Source organism: Euprymna scolopes, chromosome 13 (genome assembly GCF_053919585.1).
Source record: "Euprymna scolopes isolate OS-2025 chromosome 13, ASM5391958v1, whole genome shotgun sequence".
In the NCBI taxonomy this organism is placed as follows: Eukaryota; Metazoa; Mollusca; class Cephalopoda; order Sepiida; family Sepiolidae; genus Euprymna; species Euprymna scolopes.
The window spans coordinates 104353344-104373239 of record NC_136494.1 but is presented as its reverse complement, the minus strand read 5'-3'; the positions used below and the strand labels follow the sequence as shown (position 1 = coordinate 104373239).

Below are 19896 nucleotides of genomic sequence, written 5' to 3'. Positions count from 1 at the left end.
TATAAAAAGAGAAATCCAAAACGATCTTTCATTAAAAGTCAAACCATTAAAAATGGAAACTGGCATCAAACAAAAAGTAGAATATGCCTGATGAAATAATGCTACGTGACCATGATGAGGATGAGGATGATAGCTTGTTTTTGATCAGTTCCAGCAAGATACAGTGGCTGAAGGTGTACGATGCTAAAAACATCCAAAACACTTGATGCCAGGATAACATCAATGAAAACTTTTTGAAAACTTTTTTTATTTGATATGTTCCGGGAAGGAATATATTTGTTTGAAATAGCTGAGGCGTCTTGGCTACAGTAATTGAGTAATACAATCTCGTAAGTCACCTTAATGAATGGTTGTTTGTAACAGTAACTGGTAATATGCTTAAGCTTTAGGCTATTGGCATATCTTCAGTGTCTCTCCCAGGTTGCTATAGCCATCCGTATTCATGGCTTATTATCCAGCCAATCATATTGTTATGTGAAGAAAATCAAATGCATTCAAATTCATTACATCATTATTCTTATATTTATGTACCTTAATGTTGCTACACCATTGAAGGGAAAAAGTTATAAACACAAATCCAATCAGCGATGTTTACGATAACATCTTCAACAAAAAATGTGACCCGATGGGGACCGAGCGATGCCGAGCGACCTTGCTAGTTGACACAAATTCAGAGGAATTCGCACGGCTGAATTCTAATGATGATGATGGTTTGATGTTGTTTTAAACAGAAATGTCTATGGGATTTTGTCAGAAAGGAAAAAAAACAAAAAACAAATGATAATTGTTTTATCTCATTGCTGTTATATATGGAAAGGTTGTTTTTAAAATCTCTGTTGAGCGAGATGAGGAGGCCCGGATGTCTTAGCTGACAGCTTGGGGTGAGGGTCGCCGCGTTATTCAACCGGGGTGACTAATCACGCCTAATTGATAATGGGTTAACACCTCAGTGCAAATGAGGTTAAAAATTGGTATAGATAAAGTCGAGAGGAGGATTAGAAATTATGGGAACAGAGAAAGGGAGGGAATTCAAAAGAAGAAAGGCAAAAAGGGAGTACAAATTAATAGGATAAAAGAAGAGAGGGAGAGGAAAAGAAAAAAAAGAAAGAATAACTCCAAAAAGATGAAGGGAGGAATGACTGATTTGATAAAAACATGACACTTGGCGAATCGGTGTCTTCTTTTCGCTCTGGCAGCTGATCCCTTCCCGTGGACTGATGGTAGATGAAGAACGGAGAACTTGGTAAAGGAAAGAAAACTGCCAGACCCCTAAGTTGCATGACTAGGCTAGTGTGTAACTATTATTTGTAAAGTCGAAGACAATAATCAATTCTATGTTAAAAAAAAACAATTAAGTTTTGAGTTTCTTTTCTTTGATTGGAATGCTGTTGTGAATGCAATATATTTCTCCGATAGCTCAGGTGACGTTTGGAAGCTGATTTGAAAGCGGAACCAGAGAGTGACCGACGAAGACAAATTCCACCACTAGACGAAACCACGGGTGACGCCACAGGTATCGGCTACAGGTGCATCTCAACCACGAGCCTATGCACCTGAGCTACCCTGGAGGGGTTACAAAAAGATAGGGGCTGTGTAATATTTAAATGTGGGTCTTTAAAAATAAAGTTAGTATGAGAAATTTCCATGTAAGGTTAAAAATAAGTAGAATTTCTTATTAGAAGTTGAGTGAGAGTTATGTGCCCCAGTAGTTACGTCTCAAACAGGAAGTTGCTAGTGTGACGTGATGGATGGATAGTTCAGAACATTTTTCCTTTTTTACTTAATCGTCAGAAAAAGCAGTCATTTTTATTGTATAATCACTTTCGTCTCCCATGGCAAATGGATTATGAATATTATATATGTACATATGTATACTTTTAAGAGAAATAAAATCGCAAATGATGTAAAGTTTGTAAATGTATCTTTGATGGTTTCTGAGTTTTAGCTGGATGAGCACGCAAATAAAACTACATTTTCTTTTATATATAGATTATCCTGTTTTTCGTCATGTTTCTCGTTTTTTTATTTATCTTCTTTCTCCTTTATTTTAATTTACCTTTTTTTCTTTATTTTATTCTTTTCCTTTTTATTTCATGTCTTTTCTTCCTCTTCTTTTCATCTTTATTCAATTATGTTAGCTCGTGTTTTTTTTTCCAATTTCTAATTGAATTTTTAATACTCCTTTGTTTTACGAAACTTAACATTCTTTAGTTTTTCTCTCATTGCAGAACCATGAAATATTTGGAAAGATGCCAGACATAAAATTTTCTTTCAAAAATCTTTCTCATAGAGATGCCATTTTCTTTGATCTTGTCCAGAGCCTCAACAAATTATTCCAAAATAAAAAGAAATATTCAATAGATTTCTTTCTGCCGCATTTTCAAACTGCAGGTAAGCAAACTTTTGACGGCCATCTTTTTTTCTTATAATTATTGATGAAGAAAACAATTCAAACAAAATAATTATTTGCAGTTAAAAAAAATGATTCTTTATTAGTCATCAGCTGGTTTTTATTAAGTGACCTTTTGTCCCATCATCTCAAGATGAACTTCTCTCATACAGAAGCAACCACTTGCACACAAACTCTGTAAAGACTATTCTATCTCAGAAACTGAGAAACCAACTGATCTCTTTACATCACATGACCTGAAATACCATTTCAGAACTGTACCAACACTACTTTGGTATACCCTTGGATGCATCCTTTCATTAAAAGGAATACATAAAAAACAACAGATTGAAAGTCAGCTCTCATAACAGCATCCAATTGAAACTCCAAATAGGGAGTCACAGTATATACTAAGATGTACTGCCTTAAGTCTATGTTTTTTTCTCTGCTTTGCTATTATTTTACCAATAAATTTGGTTTGATTGATTAGTTATATACACATGCTTAGTTCTCTCAGGCCAAACCTGATCATCTTTCCAACTTCTCTCGACCTTCACCAAGTCCTGAGAATCTACCTTCTGTGAAAATGTATTAATATTAAATTTGAAAATAGCAAAATATCTTTGAAACCACATATAAGATGAAAATATTTTTTTATTAAAAATCATTTGTTTTTGTTTGACTTTAATCTTAAATTTTTTGTCAATGACATATTCTTAATTAGAGATCAAAAGTGTTACATGACAAATATAAAGATATTACCCTTTTTTTTAAATAATTAGTAAGGATTTTTAATTAAAAAAAAGATAACTTTACATATGTTATGAATCGGGCTAGGACAACAGCATATTCTTTTCATTGTTTTGACTCTTGAGTGTGTATCCATTGATATCTAAGAGTGATGTGGTTCTCGGTTGATTAACTGTGTCTAACTGTGTCTGATATATACTCGAGAGAATGAAAAGAATATTCCGTTGTCATAGCCCTAGTTATGAAACACTTTTGATCTCTGATGAAGGATATGTTATCAGAATGATTTAAGATAAAAGTCAGAAAAAAAAATTTTTGGATAAAAAATTATTTGAGTCTTATACATAGTTTCAAAGAGATGCTTTAAAAGAATTTTTTCCATTATAAATATTAATTTTTACTAAGATTTGTGTTTTGCATTAAATTTAGTAATGATTCATAAAATCGATATTTCTTTGTAATGTCTGAGGCAACCAATTGATTATCTAATTGGAAAATCAATTCACAATTGTGTTTTAATTCGAAGTTTGGACATTGTCACAATGGAAAAATCAAAAGTTCTTTGAAAACAAATAAATACAGACTAAATATTAGACTAAAAAAAACTAAAACAGAAAAACATTAGGTAAATATTTGCATCTGGGAAAATCCATGATCCCAAATTAGGGAAGAATGCATAGTCTCTACTATTATATAAAAAGAACTTTCTCTGTGTGTCTGTTCCTTATGGACTCCAAAACTGCTGGCCCGATTTTTTAAAAAATTTACAAATCTATCTTATGTGTCTGGGAGTGTTCTTAGATACTTTTTGTACTAGAATGTCTCTGATAATAATTGAAAAATATTTAAGGTGGAACAGTCCGATTTTTACCATAGTTACCACTTTTACACAGTCTTACATCACGAGTACATTTAGGAAGTTTTATCACTGTACAAACAAATGTGTTTGGCGTATAAAATCAACAGTAGGTTTTTTTATATGACAGGGGCGCATTCAATATGAATGTTTCTGTTTAAAGCACAATTGAACCATTATACTTGATTTTTGCATTTAAAACTTTAATTCATACCAGTATCACCACACAAGTAGAAAGGCCAAACATATAAAATATACAGTAAGTTTTTGATATGAGATATGACAGAAGCGCGTTCGAAATGAATGTTTCTGCTTAGAAAACAATTGAACCATGATACTTGACTTTTGCATTTTAAACTTTGATTCCAGCCATTATATATAAAAATAATTTTATAAACTCAACAGTAGGTTCTCTACAGTGCAATGTATTATGGACTAAGTTAGTGCGGGGAGGAATGTGAAGCTTCCTCCTGGTGCACCACAATGGGTCCCCAAGTAGAGATAGCAATCAATCGATTTGATTGAAAAATAGGCGATTTTACCGATTTTGATGACAATAAAATATGGGAGGATGAAACGTGTTCATCCTTATGAAATCCTGGGCAATCTCGGGTCTCCCTACTAGTGACTACTAGTATAAACATGGCTCCTCAGGGTCGCAAAAATCCAGAGTCTGTGCCATTTCTGAAATGTCCTTTTCCATGTTGATTGAGGTAGGTTGCTGGTCCTATGCAGTTCCAGGATGTCCATTGTCCCAGGCTTTGTCTTCTCTCTTTGAGAAAGAGTTTATTGCTAATTACCTAGGGCGCCTCTACCGGTAATGCCAACGGGACTGCCCAGGCACTTTTTATAGGCCAGAGTGCTCCTCCTTGAGGGTGCCGGTTCTTCAATCCCACTTCTTTGACCCTTGTGTCACATCAGTCTGCTATTGGACGAAGATAAATACTACTAATACTAACACAAACTACAAAATACTAAGTTCAAAATTTGTCAGACCTATTAGATTTACTTGCCAATATCATTAAGGTGACAGAGGTGGGTGTGTGAAACCACCATGTCTCATTAACAATAGATAAAATAGCTAAGAATCTTTAATGAATTGTTTACAATAGTTATAGTCATATTACGGCAAAAACAAGATTATTATATTTAATATATTATATTAATATATATTTTTATTTTTTTTTCAGATATTGAAATCCGTGTTGATGTTGAAGGTGAAGCAGTTCCGGTTAAATTATGGAAATCTTATGAAAATTCACAGGCGCAAACGATGAAAAGTTCTATGATAGCAGAAGAGTCTTCTCTCAATAATCTCCTCCTTCATCTAGTTAATGGAAATTCAATGCAAAGGTATTTACTAAGTCCGACAAGTAAAGTAATATTTTCACTCCTCTCTGTCTGTCGGTTGATAAGATTACCAAAAAAACTAGTCATGGAATTACTGCATAACTTGATGGTGGGTTCTTGCTTACAATAGATTCCCTTAGATTTTAATACAGAACTGAATAAAGATAAGATCTAAGAAACTTAAATGTGTATATATATATATATGTATATAAACAAGCATTTTTTTTTTTTACAAGGTGGTCACCACTTATCAAGGCTCGGAAGCCACTCAGGGATAAGGATTATTACATGTACAGTACGTTAGTGTGGAGAGTTAATAAAGTGTCTACTTAAGGGGGCGGTTCATCAGGAATTTGTTTACATTGGACTTGAAGACATCCAGGTTGTAGTCAGGTGGGAAGCAGGCAGACAGAACAGAAGAACAGAGTTCCACAGGCGTGCAGTTCTAAGAAAGAAGCTTTGTTCATGGAATCTACGTTTGGATTTAGGCACAGATAAAGAGTGGGGAAAATCTTTGACAGTAGTTTCAGCTAGACTGGTGTTTTTCGTAAAAGATTGAGGGGGGACGAGAGATTGGAGCTCAGACGAGCACCTGCCATGGAAATAACGATAAAACAAAGATAGGCTCACAACGTCTCTTCTGTGGGAGAGAGGTTGCAGGGAAGAGAAAAGGGCATCCCCCATTAAACCACAAAGTCTATTTTGTACTCTGTCAAGGCAGGATAGGCTGTTTTTAGCAGCTCCTGCCCAGATATGGCAGCAGTATTCCATCCTTGGACGTACTTGGCTTTATATAGATAGAGAATTACATCAGTAGTGAGATATCTTCTAGAGTGGTAGAAGGATCTCGCCATCTTTCCAGCGATCTTGGCAACAGACTTGATCTACGTGTTCCATTTCAGATCAGGAGTAAAGGTCAAACCCAGAAGCTTGTCAAAACATGGGCTTCTCCTAGACGAGAGCCATTCATTTCAATTGATGCCAGATGGGTATCAGAGCGTTGATGATGTAAAGATAGGAGTTTGGTTTTAGATGCATTAAAAGTAACCAGCCACGTCTTCTCCCACTGAACCACGCACTCGAGATCAGAGGAGAGAGAATCAGAGAGAACTTTGTCATTTACAGCCTTTGATGTGTTGCCGTAGATGGTTGTGTCATCAGCATAGATGTCAACGAATGATTTAAGTATGTGTTTAGGGAGATCATTGATGTAGATCAGGAAGAGAGTTGGGCCCAGGATGGACCCTTGAGGAACTCCAGCATTAATACTGCAGGCCTCTGATTTTTGTCCATCGACCACTACTCTTATGAGCCTATCAGAGAGAAATGATTTAATGATTGAGAAAACATTTCCAGTTATACCGTAGCTGGAAATCTTGTGAAGTAGGCCCTTATGCCATACCTTGTTGAAGGCCTTTGATATGTCAAGAGCAATTGCCCAGGAAAGGAAGCCTTTGTCAAGAGATTCACTAATCCTATGAGATATAACTGTTAGCACATCTGCTGTAGATCTTGCAGAACGGAAACCATATTGCGTGTCACTAAGAAGGTTATTTCTGCTGAGGTGGTTGACTATTTCTCTATTTAATATGGATTCCAGGAAACATTCATTTCGCTGCTTATTTAGATATTATGCGAAGCTGTTTTTTGTTTGTAAACAAGCTAGCAGCTTGAGCACTATAAAAGCGATGGGCGAGTGTTTATTTAATGGACATTTCATGAGTCGTTTGTGAGCACCAAACCATGGTCCTGTGGTTAGAATTGCCGACTATCAACGCAATGGTTGTAGGTTCAATCCACAGTTAGAAAAATGTGCTAGTCTGGCCGCACTGATGAGTTGTGATACAACAAAACAGTACTGTTTGTGCATGCCTATATACACATATATATATATATATATATATATATATATATATAAGGAAGTATTTTAAAAAGGCCATCTTAAATTTATTAAAGTGAGAAAAAAATGTTTGCTTTGAAATGGGCAGAAAAAATTATATGCGTAAAAATATTTTTTAAAATGTAAATTCAGAAAATTTATTCAATTATATGTTTATACAGTAGCGTCCAAAACTAAGGGACAAAATTTTAAAACCTAATATTTGTTAGAAATAATGACTGTGAAAAGTTGAAATTTTGACAACTGGTAGTCGTTATCATCCATGATAACATACTAAAATTTGAATCATTTGCAAAGGATAGAAAAAGGATTATAACAATTATTTATTTATTTTCAAAATCGGAACGTCCAAAAGTAAGGGACAACATTGAGAAAAACAATGTAAACAGTATGCTATATTCAAATTTTTTGATTTCCTCTGTAAAAATAAAACTACTTGATCAAATTAAGTAAAAAAATTTTTCGGAGATCTTCAGTCCAAAACAGATATGTACAATATAACCTTTTTTCAATATTTTCATTTTTTAATGTCTTCATTAAACTTTTCATGTACTGACTGCTGAGATGAGTTTTTTAATATATATATATATATATACTAGCAGAAGTACCCGTCATTGACTAGGTTCAACAAAATGATGTTTCCTTACAAAGAGAAAATGTTATATATATAATAATATAAATATACAAGAAATAAATGTTACCATAGTCAATAAAAGTTACTTTTATAGTAGAAAAGTTCATTGGTTTGTATTTTTAAGTAGTTTGTAAAAAAAAATGTTTTTTTTAATTCACGAACCGGTTTAAAAAAAAATCAAAATGGCAGCGACTTTGAAATGGAGAGCCCCGTTTTCAATTTGAAGGAGGGGCACCTGATACGTTCTGTGTTAACAATTTTAAGAGAGTTCCATCAATGTAAGGAATATTTATAAACATATTTTAATGTTTTCCGTTATTTTGTGCTTGAGGAATATGCGATTATGGCATGTGTAGTTTATATAAAAATTCATTTAAGTAGTTATCGCCTCAAATTTTGTTTTAATTTCGGTTCGCTGAAATTATTTCAAGTAAAGAGCATTAGAAACTATTTCAAAACAAAAAAAAACATGAACTGAACTTTTATTGACTATGGTAACATTTATTTCTTGTATATTTATTTTTTCAGGTAGTTGTTTGTTGGCTTTTCTGCTAAACACTCTTACTAAATAATATCAACGAAATATTGAAAAACAAAGAAACAAAAACAGTTTTGAAAATAATGAAGCTTTACTTATTTTTATAAAATAATCCGAAACATCAAAATGGGATATTAAAGAAGTAAACACGTAATTACTTTAGTTTTTTAAAGCAAAGAATCGATATAAATATGAATAAGAAGAAAATAGCGGCCTTTTAAAGCAGAACAGCTTCGTTTCAGTTTTACAGTATTGAACGGTGTAGTATTGCACCGTCGGATTCAGGGTTGTACTATTGTAATGTAAAGAACACGCAGAAAGGGTTGTAATCAACTGAATTCCTTCTAGTACACTGACAAAAAAAAGCTTAAACAGATATATAAATAAAAATAAAACGGTTATGTAAATGTTTTTAAAAAGACACGTAATCACGTGAGCAGGATTTTTTCTTCTTTTGACACGATAACAAGTAACGTTCTTATTTTTTATTATTTATCTGTTTATCTATTTTCGAAAGAGTGCCACGTGCAAGTGGAGAAGGAAAAAAACAGAATTATGCAAAATTTGTGTAGAGAATTGTCTAAAGTTCCGACTTTTTTTTTGGCTTTCACTTTAATAAGAACGTGAATTTATTCGATGCAATATGATTCAACTCAAAAAAATAAATAAAAGCTAATGTGAATTAAGATTAAAGTTAAGGTGTTATTGTGCACCCTCATCCCTTTTAAAACACCTTGTTAAACTTTGTGACATATTTACATTCTATGGAGGTCAGGCACGAATGAACCTCCAATAATTTTATTATACCATATTTCTTCAAACTGAAACATAATTATCAAAGTATACTTATGCAAATAGATATGAAAAGTCTTAAAGTTTGTGCCATATTTCCATGGAGTACAAGCGCGAACGCAGACCCCACAATTTTATTATACCATTCCTATTTAAGTTGAAACATACTTATCAAACTATTCTTATATACATCTATATCAAAAACCCTTGTAAACGTTTTTTTTTTCATTTTTTATTTCTGTACTTTGGAGGCCAAGCGCGAACGCAGACCCCACAATTTTTATGAACCACCGTTCTGTCAGATCAAACATACCCATTCCTGATCCTCGATACATCTTCTATCATTATATGTAATCAGTTTTTTAAAATAGTCAACCATATAGGAGCCTATTCGTGACCACACACACACACACACACACACACACGTTCAGCTTTATAATATATATATATATACTAGACCACCCGTGACCCGTTGGGTCAGTACGTTATATTAGCTATGGAATTCATGTATGAGCGTGACACTTGTGGCATAAAGAAAATAGTTTTTTTTTACATAACAGAAGCATTTCTATGAAAGTATATTAAAATGAAAAAAGAATATAGATAGATTTCTATGAGTCGTTCTGTTTATTATAATTGTTATTTTTTTTAAATTACAGTTACTGAATTATAAGTGGTTGGTCATACTTATGCACTGAACAGGTATCATAATCCTTATTATAGTTAAATTCAAATTTTGATATATCATCTTTTAAATGAAATTGTTAGTTGAAAGTACAGAATAATAAAAAAAACACTCTCCACATGTTAATAATGGCTTTTTAAATAGAAAATGAAAATAAAATGTAACTTTTTTCATTTAATTTAAGCAAACATTCAGTACCCATTGTGTAAAGGAAAACACTATTTAATGTAATAGAAATGTGTGCATTTACCGATTCAGCTTTCCGTTTGGAAATGTAAGCAGACGACTTTAAAAAACATGGGAAGAAGAAAAAGAAATTTTTTTGTAATAACGCCCTCTAGTAAAAAGGTCTGCATTAGTTAAGGGGGATAACTCTATCCAGTTTTACATCGCTCCCTTTTTCTGTCTCTGACACATACACGTAACTATTTCTCGCGTACGTAACGAAAACAGAGGGAGTAGGAGTGTTGAAATCTATTAGAGGAAAAGTGAGAGGTGTTTTCTTTCCATAAATTGTATAGGGTAATATTTCATATTATTAATAGATTCATAGATAAATAGATTTTATAATATATATTATAATTATCTATGAATCTATGTATTATTTGTATATATAAATAACTATTTGATCAAATTAAATGAAATTGTTTGTATTAAAAGCGATATAAAAATTCCGGAATTGGAATAACGGATTGAAGACGTTGCTATTTACGCATGCGCAACCGGATGTTGAAAACCGGAAATCTGATTGCAAACATACAAGATCCATAGACTTTTAGTATTATATAGATATATATATATATATACTCCTATAAATTTGTTTTTCTTTTGTGTGTATTGATATTCATATTAAAACCCCACTTTTCTATTTATTTAAAAATAAAATACAATTTTCTTATATATGGGTTGCGGAATTGCATTCACTAGCAAAAGATCTAGCTAATTTGCATATTCTTTTAAACATTCATTTCAATTAATTCCCTATTAGTTTTTTTCGGTTTTCTTATGGGATGATCATCTTTAGTTAACTATTACGTGTAATTATATCCATGCAGATATTCTACATGATTTATACTTGCATAATATTTGCGTAAAAAGTTTACAGTAAACACAAAATTTTTTCCATATATATTTATATATACGTATATATTTTTGTTTAATCTATCTATATATCTATAAAAGTGAACGTGTCCGTGTATCTGTGTGTGTACATTTCCCTACGCAATAACTCTCTAAATTTTAAGTCTACAGACTCGAAATTTCATACAAGGTACTGAGATTTGGGAAAATCGTGATCAGTTTTCGGCCAGAAATTTGGCTGTTAAGGGGTCAAAGTTCAACGATTTTACCTTTGAAAACTCTGCCAAACTGCTCCGACAATTTTGGGTCTAAAGACTTGAAATTTTAGATATAGGTTTCTTGGACATAGATCTAACTTAATAACTTGATTTGAGCCCAAAACAATAAATTTTAAGGGGTCATTATAGTGGTCACAATTAAAAAAATTGACCACTTTTTTCTTTTTGCTCAACATGCACCTCCAAACACTCGGGCAACGCCGGGTTGAAATGCTAGTGTGTGTATATATATATATATATATATATATATATATATATATATATATATAAAATATGTTATCAAATATTCATTAAGTATTGAAATCACTAAAAATCACAAATTTTTTTTCTTAGTTAAAAATTTTTTTATTTATTTACTTGATTTTTTGAAAATGACATCTTCGTTTCATGACGAGTATGTAGATTATAAAGAATTTTTGTATTTTTAAATAAATATAATTTCAAATAAGCACTAAAAACTATTATGATGTATGTATTTATGAAGAAACAAAAATATCATATTCTTAAAACCAAGTAATTATATTTTTAGACAGAAAATCATTTTTAAGTGTTTAATGAAAATTTGTAGACATTACACCAAAAAAATTTGAATTATTGTCGAGTTATCTCCTTTGTTAAGATTATTTTCAGGATGCAATGCAGTTGCTCCTCTCTTACTCATAAAATTTGATTTTCTTAGTCTAAAATAAAACTACTTGACCAATATACATGATTTTTGGAAGATGATATTTTCATTTCGCCACAGGTACATGCATTTTACAGACTTTTTATATTTGCTTTTTAATGTAGAAGGGGATTCTGGGGTGATACTAATTTAGAAGATGTATAGTTTGTAAGTGTATCTTTGGTAGTTTTTGAGTTTTAGCCAGAGAGACAGTAAAGACAACTTGCCTTAGTCTTAAATATAAAAAAAAAAAACTTGTTAGTTTTCATTATGTTGGGGATGCATCCCTATTAGTAGGAATAATGAACTATTCTATGACGTCACTTCCGGGTGACAAGAAGCAATTGATGAGAAAGTCGATGACAGACACACAAAACGGATGGTAATTCACAACTAGTCCTGCCATGAGCAAAGATATTGTTCAATTCCCATTTTTATGTATTTTTGTTAATACATATTTAATTGTTTCTGTGTCTTTCTCGTCATTTATTCAACCACTAACACCACAACACATTAAAACCGTGATTACTTTTCTGCACAATAATTCAAATCATATTTACTGCAGTTACTTATTGGTATTTGTTTTTGTTTTACGGCATATCAACCATTTTCAGGTTATTTAATGCCGAATCCAAAGATTTTGAAGAAAAATTTTTTAATAGAATATATTTGTTGTTTTCAAGTCGGTTTCTATTCAACCCATAGTTGGGACCCTAACAGGTACTACCACTCTGGTAGAGTGGACCTGGGAGCAGTGGCAATTAAAGGGTGCCTCCACACTCCCCAAAGCCCGCAATCTGGGGCCTCACCACTGGATATAGTTTAAGGTCATATCTAGGACCTGCAGTTACTGAGGATTGTTATCTGAAGAAGCACTCACAATTTTATTTAATTTAAATTTTTTTTCTTATTTTTATTAACTTTAGTCATTTGTTTTATTTCTTTTGCTATTTCATCTTTTTTTAGAATAGCAGTACTTCTGTTTGGGCCAAATTGCTATTGTCGAGTACATGACCAGGAAAAAGACAGCTTCACTTATCATCTTCTTGGCCTTCACCGAACGAAGCTACGACAATTAAAGAAGAAAGGACTTAAAGTTGTGGAAGTAAGTGAATTACTTTTTCTGCTTTGATGAGAAAGAATTCTTCTGGATTTTATATACATATGAAATTGGCTCAACAGTAAGATCAAAAAGTAAGGTTGCCGTCATCATCATATTCAGTTTGATGTCCATTTTATATGCTGGCATGTGTTGGATGACTTTTAGAAATTAAAATCATAACTATCCTATCTCTGCACAGGTATTTATTTATCCTTCTTCCATTCAAATCCATATTTCTCACTTCCTCCCATGTTCTCCTTAACCTTCCATCATGAACTGAACCTGTTACTTCAACTGTTCTACATCTTCTAATCAAAAAACTTTCATCCATTCTTTCAATATGGCCATACCACCAAAGTCTCCTGGTCACATTTTACTATATTGTCTCATGTTAAATATTCATTATATCATTCTCATATCATTTCGCTCCATGCAACAACCTGACCTAAAATGCGCCAAACATTAAATGTTATTGTTTTTTCCCTTTCCAAAATTCAGTCATGTTTTGCAAAGCCAAAAACAAAAACAACAATTTTCTTCTACAAAACAACAAAACCAAACACCATAAATAAATATTTGAAGATATAAAGAACTTGAAGCATAAAAACTTTTACCAAAATGACTGTACCTAAAAAGGTTTGATATACCATAAAAACAAAACAACCAAACCAAACATTATAAATAAATATTAACACATTCGTTGCCAGCTACATCTCTGTTAAATTTATTGTCATTGCAAACCTATTTTATCTGCAATTTCTAAAAATTAAAGTCCACAAATGCTGCATATGAATATAATATGGAATATATATTAAATTTGTATTATTTTGTAATATTCTCGTATTTGGCACATTAATAAGAAAATATCTTAGTGTGCCAGATACGAATATCAGTTTGTATATTTTTTGTAATAAAAATAACTCGAATCAGCTTTTATTTATAGTGAATCATTCAACTTATAATTTATATACGTATTTGCTAGAAAAAAAATACATGGCAGGGGCCAAATATGAGATAACTCGTAAACGTAGTATTCAATATGTGTTATTTTGAGATGCCAGTTAAAGTTATCATATGTGCCGATCACGCATTGACTAATAGAAAAAGAATTTTGTTACTACAAGTTTATTTGTAGTAGGCAAGGCTAGATAAATGTCAGGGTACAAGAATGCGTTAAAGTACTTGAATCATAAAAAACTTTTACCAAAATGATTCCATTTAACATTGAATAGTCTGAAACAGGTTGATATTCCATAAAACAAAACAAACAAAACCATGCAAGACATGTCCTCAAACCTGGCATGATTTTGGGAAGTCATTGATCATTTATATGCTTTTCACTAAGTAAACATTTTTTTTTTTCAAAGCCATGAAGTAAATCCTCTTTTTGTAGTTAACGATATTAATATTTTAAATGGATATATTCGTTTTCCACAACAAAAGAGTTAATCCTGAACAATAATACTTTTGAAAACAATTAATTGAACATAAATTGCTATGTTTCTTATAACTATATTAAGTGTATAAATGACAATAGATTAAATTGGATTTCACCTCTGCATAAATGCTTTCAGCATCAACATCAACCATTTAACCAGTCATGCGCTCCTTTATATTGTTTATTTAGTTTCTTTATATCTAAAATTTCAAGTGTCTAGACCCAAAATTGTTGGAGGAGTTTGGTAGAGTTCTTAAAGGTCAAATCGTTGAAATTTGACCCCTTAACAGCCAAATTTCTGGCTGACACCCGTCACATCGATTTTCCCAAATCTCAGTACCCGGTATTTCAAATTTCGAGTCTATAGACTAAAAATTGACAGAGTTATTGCGTAGGGAAATGTACACAGACAGACAGACACACAGACAGACAGACAGACACGTTCACTTTTATAGATATATAGATTGACACATAATAAAATCAATCTGTTTTTATAATTGGAAATTAAATTTTGTTATTTATTTTTGAAGAAATTTACTATCAAATTAACCTTTTTTTAATAATTTGAATGCTTTTCTTTTAATTTTGAGAATATTTTTAAAATAGTTTAATAGTTTTTTATAAATGGAAATTTAACCATTTAAATATATCACAAAATCAGGTTTTTATATAGTCTGGCACAGTAAGCATTATAGTATGTAATGTATATCATTAATGCAATGAATATGAATACATCCGGGTTCTTCCTCGCAAGAATATTATTCATTGGTTAAGCCATAAATATTGACTGGTGGAGCCACTCAAGGGATATGTCGTGAGGTACAGTGAAAGCTTAAATATACCAACTCTGACCATGAACACCCATTCAGTAAGGCGACTTACTCGATCATTATTCAAATACAGTAACAGTGTCTTGATTTTGGTATGATCAAGAAAAATACCCTCCTGTTAGCTAGTTCAAACAAATATATCCACTTTGCAGGACATATCAATGATACAGAATATTCCCAAAGAAATTGTCTTTAACATGATGGTGCCAGAGAAATTCCAGAGCAATTCATTCTTGTCATAGCAATCATTTAATTGTTTTTAATATTCTCTGCAGTTGCAAGGATTAACTTTCTTAAAGAAATGTTCAGTAAACAAAGGTCTAAGGCTGGTACTAATTCTTAGCAAATTTTCTGTTAAAAATTCTGCCTGAATCAAAGCAACCTAAAATAATGATTTTTGATTAGCACCAATTGTCAATTTCCAATTTAAAAAATAGCAGCCATGACTGAGTGGACACTTTCTGTTTTACTGACTTGTCCTGATTTTGGTATGCTCAAGAAAAACTCCCTTCTGTCTTTTAACCTTTTCTCTTAATTTACTGTTGGAAAATATTTATATTTTTAAAAAGATAATTCAATAGGGAAATATAGTCAGCTGTACAATGAAATGAAATGTCTTACAAAATGATTTAAATCACATAAGTTTTGTTTTTTTTAACATAAAAAATATACATGGTAGGAAATAATATTTTTTAAACAGCTGATGCATGTTATCCCTTTTTTTTTTCATCCTTTATTTAAAAAATTGGACTTTTGTGAAATGGAATTATTTACACTATCGTTTGGTCATTAGATTAATTAAATACAAATTGTTTAAAATTATAATATACTTAGCAAAAATTAATGTAAAAAGTTATGCTTGAATGTTGTCATAAACGATATATTGTTTGACAATTTTATTATATAGATAAACAATTTTCTAGGGTTTGAATAGCTTACTGTATTAGTGTCCGATTATATTATTCAATCTATACTATTAATAAAATTCTAAATGTTTATTTATTTATTTATTTATGTGTGTGTGTGTGTGTGTGTGTGTGTGTGTGTGTGTGTGTATATACCAATAAAACTTTCGAATGGATGCACCGAATTGAAAAATTCTTTTTTTTTTTTTTTTACATGGGGGTCACCACTTATCAAGGCCCGGAGGACATTCAGGAATAAGGGTTATTGCATGTACAGTAATCAATGAGATAGTATTGTAGTAATCATTAGTATTGGAGATTTGATAGAGTGTCTTACTTAAGGGGGCGGTTCATCAGGAATTTTTTTATGTTGTACTTGAAGACATCCAAGTTGTAGTCAGGTGGGAAACAGGCAAATGGAAGAGGGTTCCACAGCCGTGCACTTCTGAGAAAGAAGCTCTGTTCATGGAATCTATGTTTGGATTTAGGCACAGATAAATAGTGGGGAAAATTATTGACAGTAGTTTCAGCCAGACGGGTGTTTCTCGTGAAAGATTGGCGAGTGGGGACGAGAGATTGGAGCTCAGACGAGCACTTGCCATAGAAATAACGATAAAACAAAGACAGGCTCGCAACGTCTCTTCTGTGGGAGAGAGGCTGCAGGGAAGAGAAAAGGGCATCCCCGACTAAACCACAAAGTCTATTTTGTACTCTGTCAAGGCAGGATAGGCTGTTTTTAGCAGTTCCTGCCTAGATGTGGCAGCAGTACTCCATCCTTGGACATATTTGGTTTTTATACAGATAGAATATTGCATCAGTAGTGAGATATCTTCTGGAGCGGTAGAAGGATCCCACCATTTTCCCAGCGTCCTTGGCAACAGACCTGATATACGTGTTCCATTTCAGATCAGGAGTAAAGGTCAAACCCAGAAGCTTGTCAAAACATGGAGCCTCCCCAAGACGAGAGCCATTCATTTCAATTGATGCCAGATGGGTATCAGAGCGTTGATGATGGAAAGATAGAAGCTTGGTTTTAGATGCATTAAAAGTGACCAGCCACCTCTTCCCCCACTGTACCACACGCTCAAGATCAAAGGAGAGAGAGTTAGAACTTTGTCATTTACGGTCTTTGATGTGTTGTCATAGATGGTCGTGTCATCAGCATAGATGTCAACGAATGATTTAAGTATGTGTTTAGGGAGATCATTGATGTAGATCAGGAAGAAAGTTGGGCCCAGGATGGACCCCTGAGGAACTCCAGCATTAATACTGTGGGCCTCTGATTTCTGCCCATCAACCACTATTATTAACCTATCAGAGAGAAATGATTTAATGATTGAGAAAACATTTCCGGTGATACTGTAGCTGGAAATCTTGTGAAGTAGGCCCTTATGCCATACCTTATCGAAGGCCTTCGATATGTCAAGCAATTGCCCAGGAAAGGAAACCTTTGTCAAGAGATTCACTAATCCTATGAGATATAACCGTTAGCACATCTGCTGTAGCTCTTGCAGAGCGGAAACCATATTGCATGTCACTAAGAAGGTTGTTTCTTTTGAGGTGGTTGACTACTTCTTTATTTAATATGGATTCCAACAACTTACTCATGACACACAGGAGACTTATTGGTCTGTACTAAGAGGGAGATGACTTTTCACCTTAATTCTTAAATACAGGACATACTGATGGGGTTTTCCAGGGTGTTGGAAAGCACTTCTCCTTAAGGCAACGCTTAAACAGTTTTGTAAGTATGGGGGCAAGTTCTGGTTGGAGCTTTTTCAGCACTATAACTGGAATGCCGTCAAGGCCAGTTGCTTTACTTGAATCAAGGTTCTTGATTAGCTTGGCGACCTCACGCACAGATATTTGTATGTTGCATAGCGTGTTGTCTCTTATAGGAGGAAATATGGGGAGTTGATGGCTTTTGTCGCATAGGGTAGAATTAGCTGCAAAGTTCTTGGCAAATAGTCTGGCCTTGTCTGATGCTGACAAGATGACCTCAGGTCCATTGATGATAGTTGGGATAGAACGCACGCTTCTGTTCAAGATCCTGTTTGCTATTTGCCAGAACTGGTGGGAACCAAGCCGCTGCTCAGCTACTTTGGATTTAATGGACTGAGCATATAGCTCTCTTGCATTTTTTTATTACTCTTTTACAGTGGTTGCTGGCAGTCCTGAAAGCAGCTTTAGTCTCAGTACATCTATTACGTTGGTAGCTATGGAAAAAGTGATTTCTGTGTGCGATGGTAGCAGCACATTCAGGGGAAAACCATGGCTGGCTGTTAGGTTTTTGTTGGAATTTTTTGGATGGTATGAATTGGCCCTGGAAGGAGGGAGTCCCTAGATTATCCTTATCTATATATGGTCTGTAACGAACAATGCCGAGTCACACAAAGACCCCGAAATAAGGGCTTTTGGGCTGTTTCGTTTTTGTCAAAAAAATTATCTGCTTATGTCAACGGAATTTAGCACTGTCTGTATAGTCACAGTAACGTCTTTTGGCGTACGGACAAGACTTGTGGCACAATGGATAACGTGTCTGACTACAGATCAGAAGATTCCAGGTATAATCCTGGCAAGTTCGTAATAATTTTAACCATCATCTTATCCAACGTTTACTCATTATCCTTACCCTTAGTTAGGGTATTTTTGTTTTTTCAGTAATTTTGTTTTGTGCATGTAGGAATTTCCCATACTCCGAGTTCACAGGGTAAGCGTTGATGGTAAGACGATGTTGAGTGTACTTGATGTTTAGTGTACTCGATTTTGTGTTTGACTCGGCGTTGTGTATGCCAACGTGGCGCAGCCACTAGTATGAAATACGTACTTTCTAAGATTCATTTGACTTTGTAAGTTACTTAAAGCAACTTTTATGTTGGTTATAAGAACTATTTACCGACAAATTTTTTGATTGAATAAAACTGATTGCATCTTTCCACTGTAGATTTTCACAGGAAATTGAGATATTAGTGTTGTCAATATACATCAGGCAGTAGGTGTAATATTTAAAAAGCACTTTAATCTTTCTGATTAACTTTATCTATGAAAAATACAGATTATAGCTAAAATATGATTAATTATCCTAATTAACATCAAAATAACCAGTCATAATGTATTTGAAATATAAATTTCTTCATGAAACACACATTAAAAAGATGCATATTGTAACTATGTTTTCTTTTTCTACTGTAATGACCCACAAACTCTAATAAAGCCATTTTCTTTTCAACTATTCTGTTAGTGTCCTTGAAAGAGATACACATCCATATTTATGTATGACATTCTTCTTCATAGCCATATTTGTTAATAAAAAATATATATTTATGATTTTATTTTATTTATTTTTGTTTTTTTGCAGATTCCATATTTTGAGCTTCCTGGAGGTCTCGAGCAAATTGATTATCTCCAAAAAAAGATTTTTCACGTTGATCCAAGTAATACCTAGGAATTTTAAAAATTTAATTCTAGATAATAAAATTAAAAAAAAAAAATTATTATATTAATGTTTAATGTTGAGTTATTTATTTACATATTGTTCTGTTTATGACTTCAAAGTACATCCTGTAGCGAAGCTCCAATTTCAGAATTTTTGTGAGTGAAAAGTCATTTCTTAGTTGCCATTACTAATGAAGTGACAGTATATCTGTAAGGGCTTCATCTATGGGTTAAATAGAAACCAGTGTTTACAGATTGTTTGTTTACAAA

At 32.9% G+C, this 19896-nt stretch overlaps 1 protein-coding gene across 6 annotated transcripts in view; it reads left to right on the top strand.

Moving 5' to 3' along the window:
* Window positions 1-19694, top strand: part of LOC145292134 (FAST kinase domain-containing protein 5, mitochondrial-like) — a 44277-nt gene extending 24583 nt beyond the window's left edge. For all 6 annotated transcript variants that reach the window (XM_080138245.1, XM_080138249.1, XM_080138246.1 and 3 more), the window contains exons 4-7: window positions 2229-2391; window positions 5186-5348; window positions 12883-13021; window positions 19550-19694. In XM_080138245.1, coding sequence (XP_079994371.1) covers window positions 2229-2391; window positions 5186-5348; window positions 12883-13021; window positions 19550-19636 — 552 coding nt within the window. In that variant the 3' untranslated portion in view covers window positions 19637-19694. The remainder of the gene's footprint in view (window positions 1-2228; window positions 2392-5185; window positions 5349-12882; window positions 13022-19549) is intronic.
* The last annotated feature ends 202 nt before the right edge of the window (window positions 19695-19896 follow it).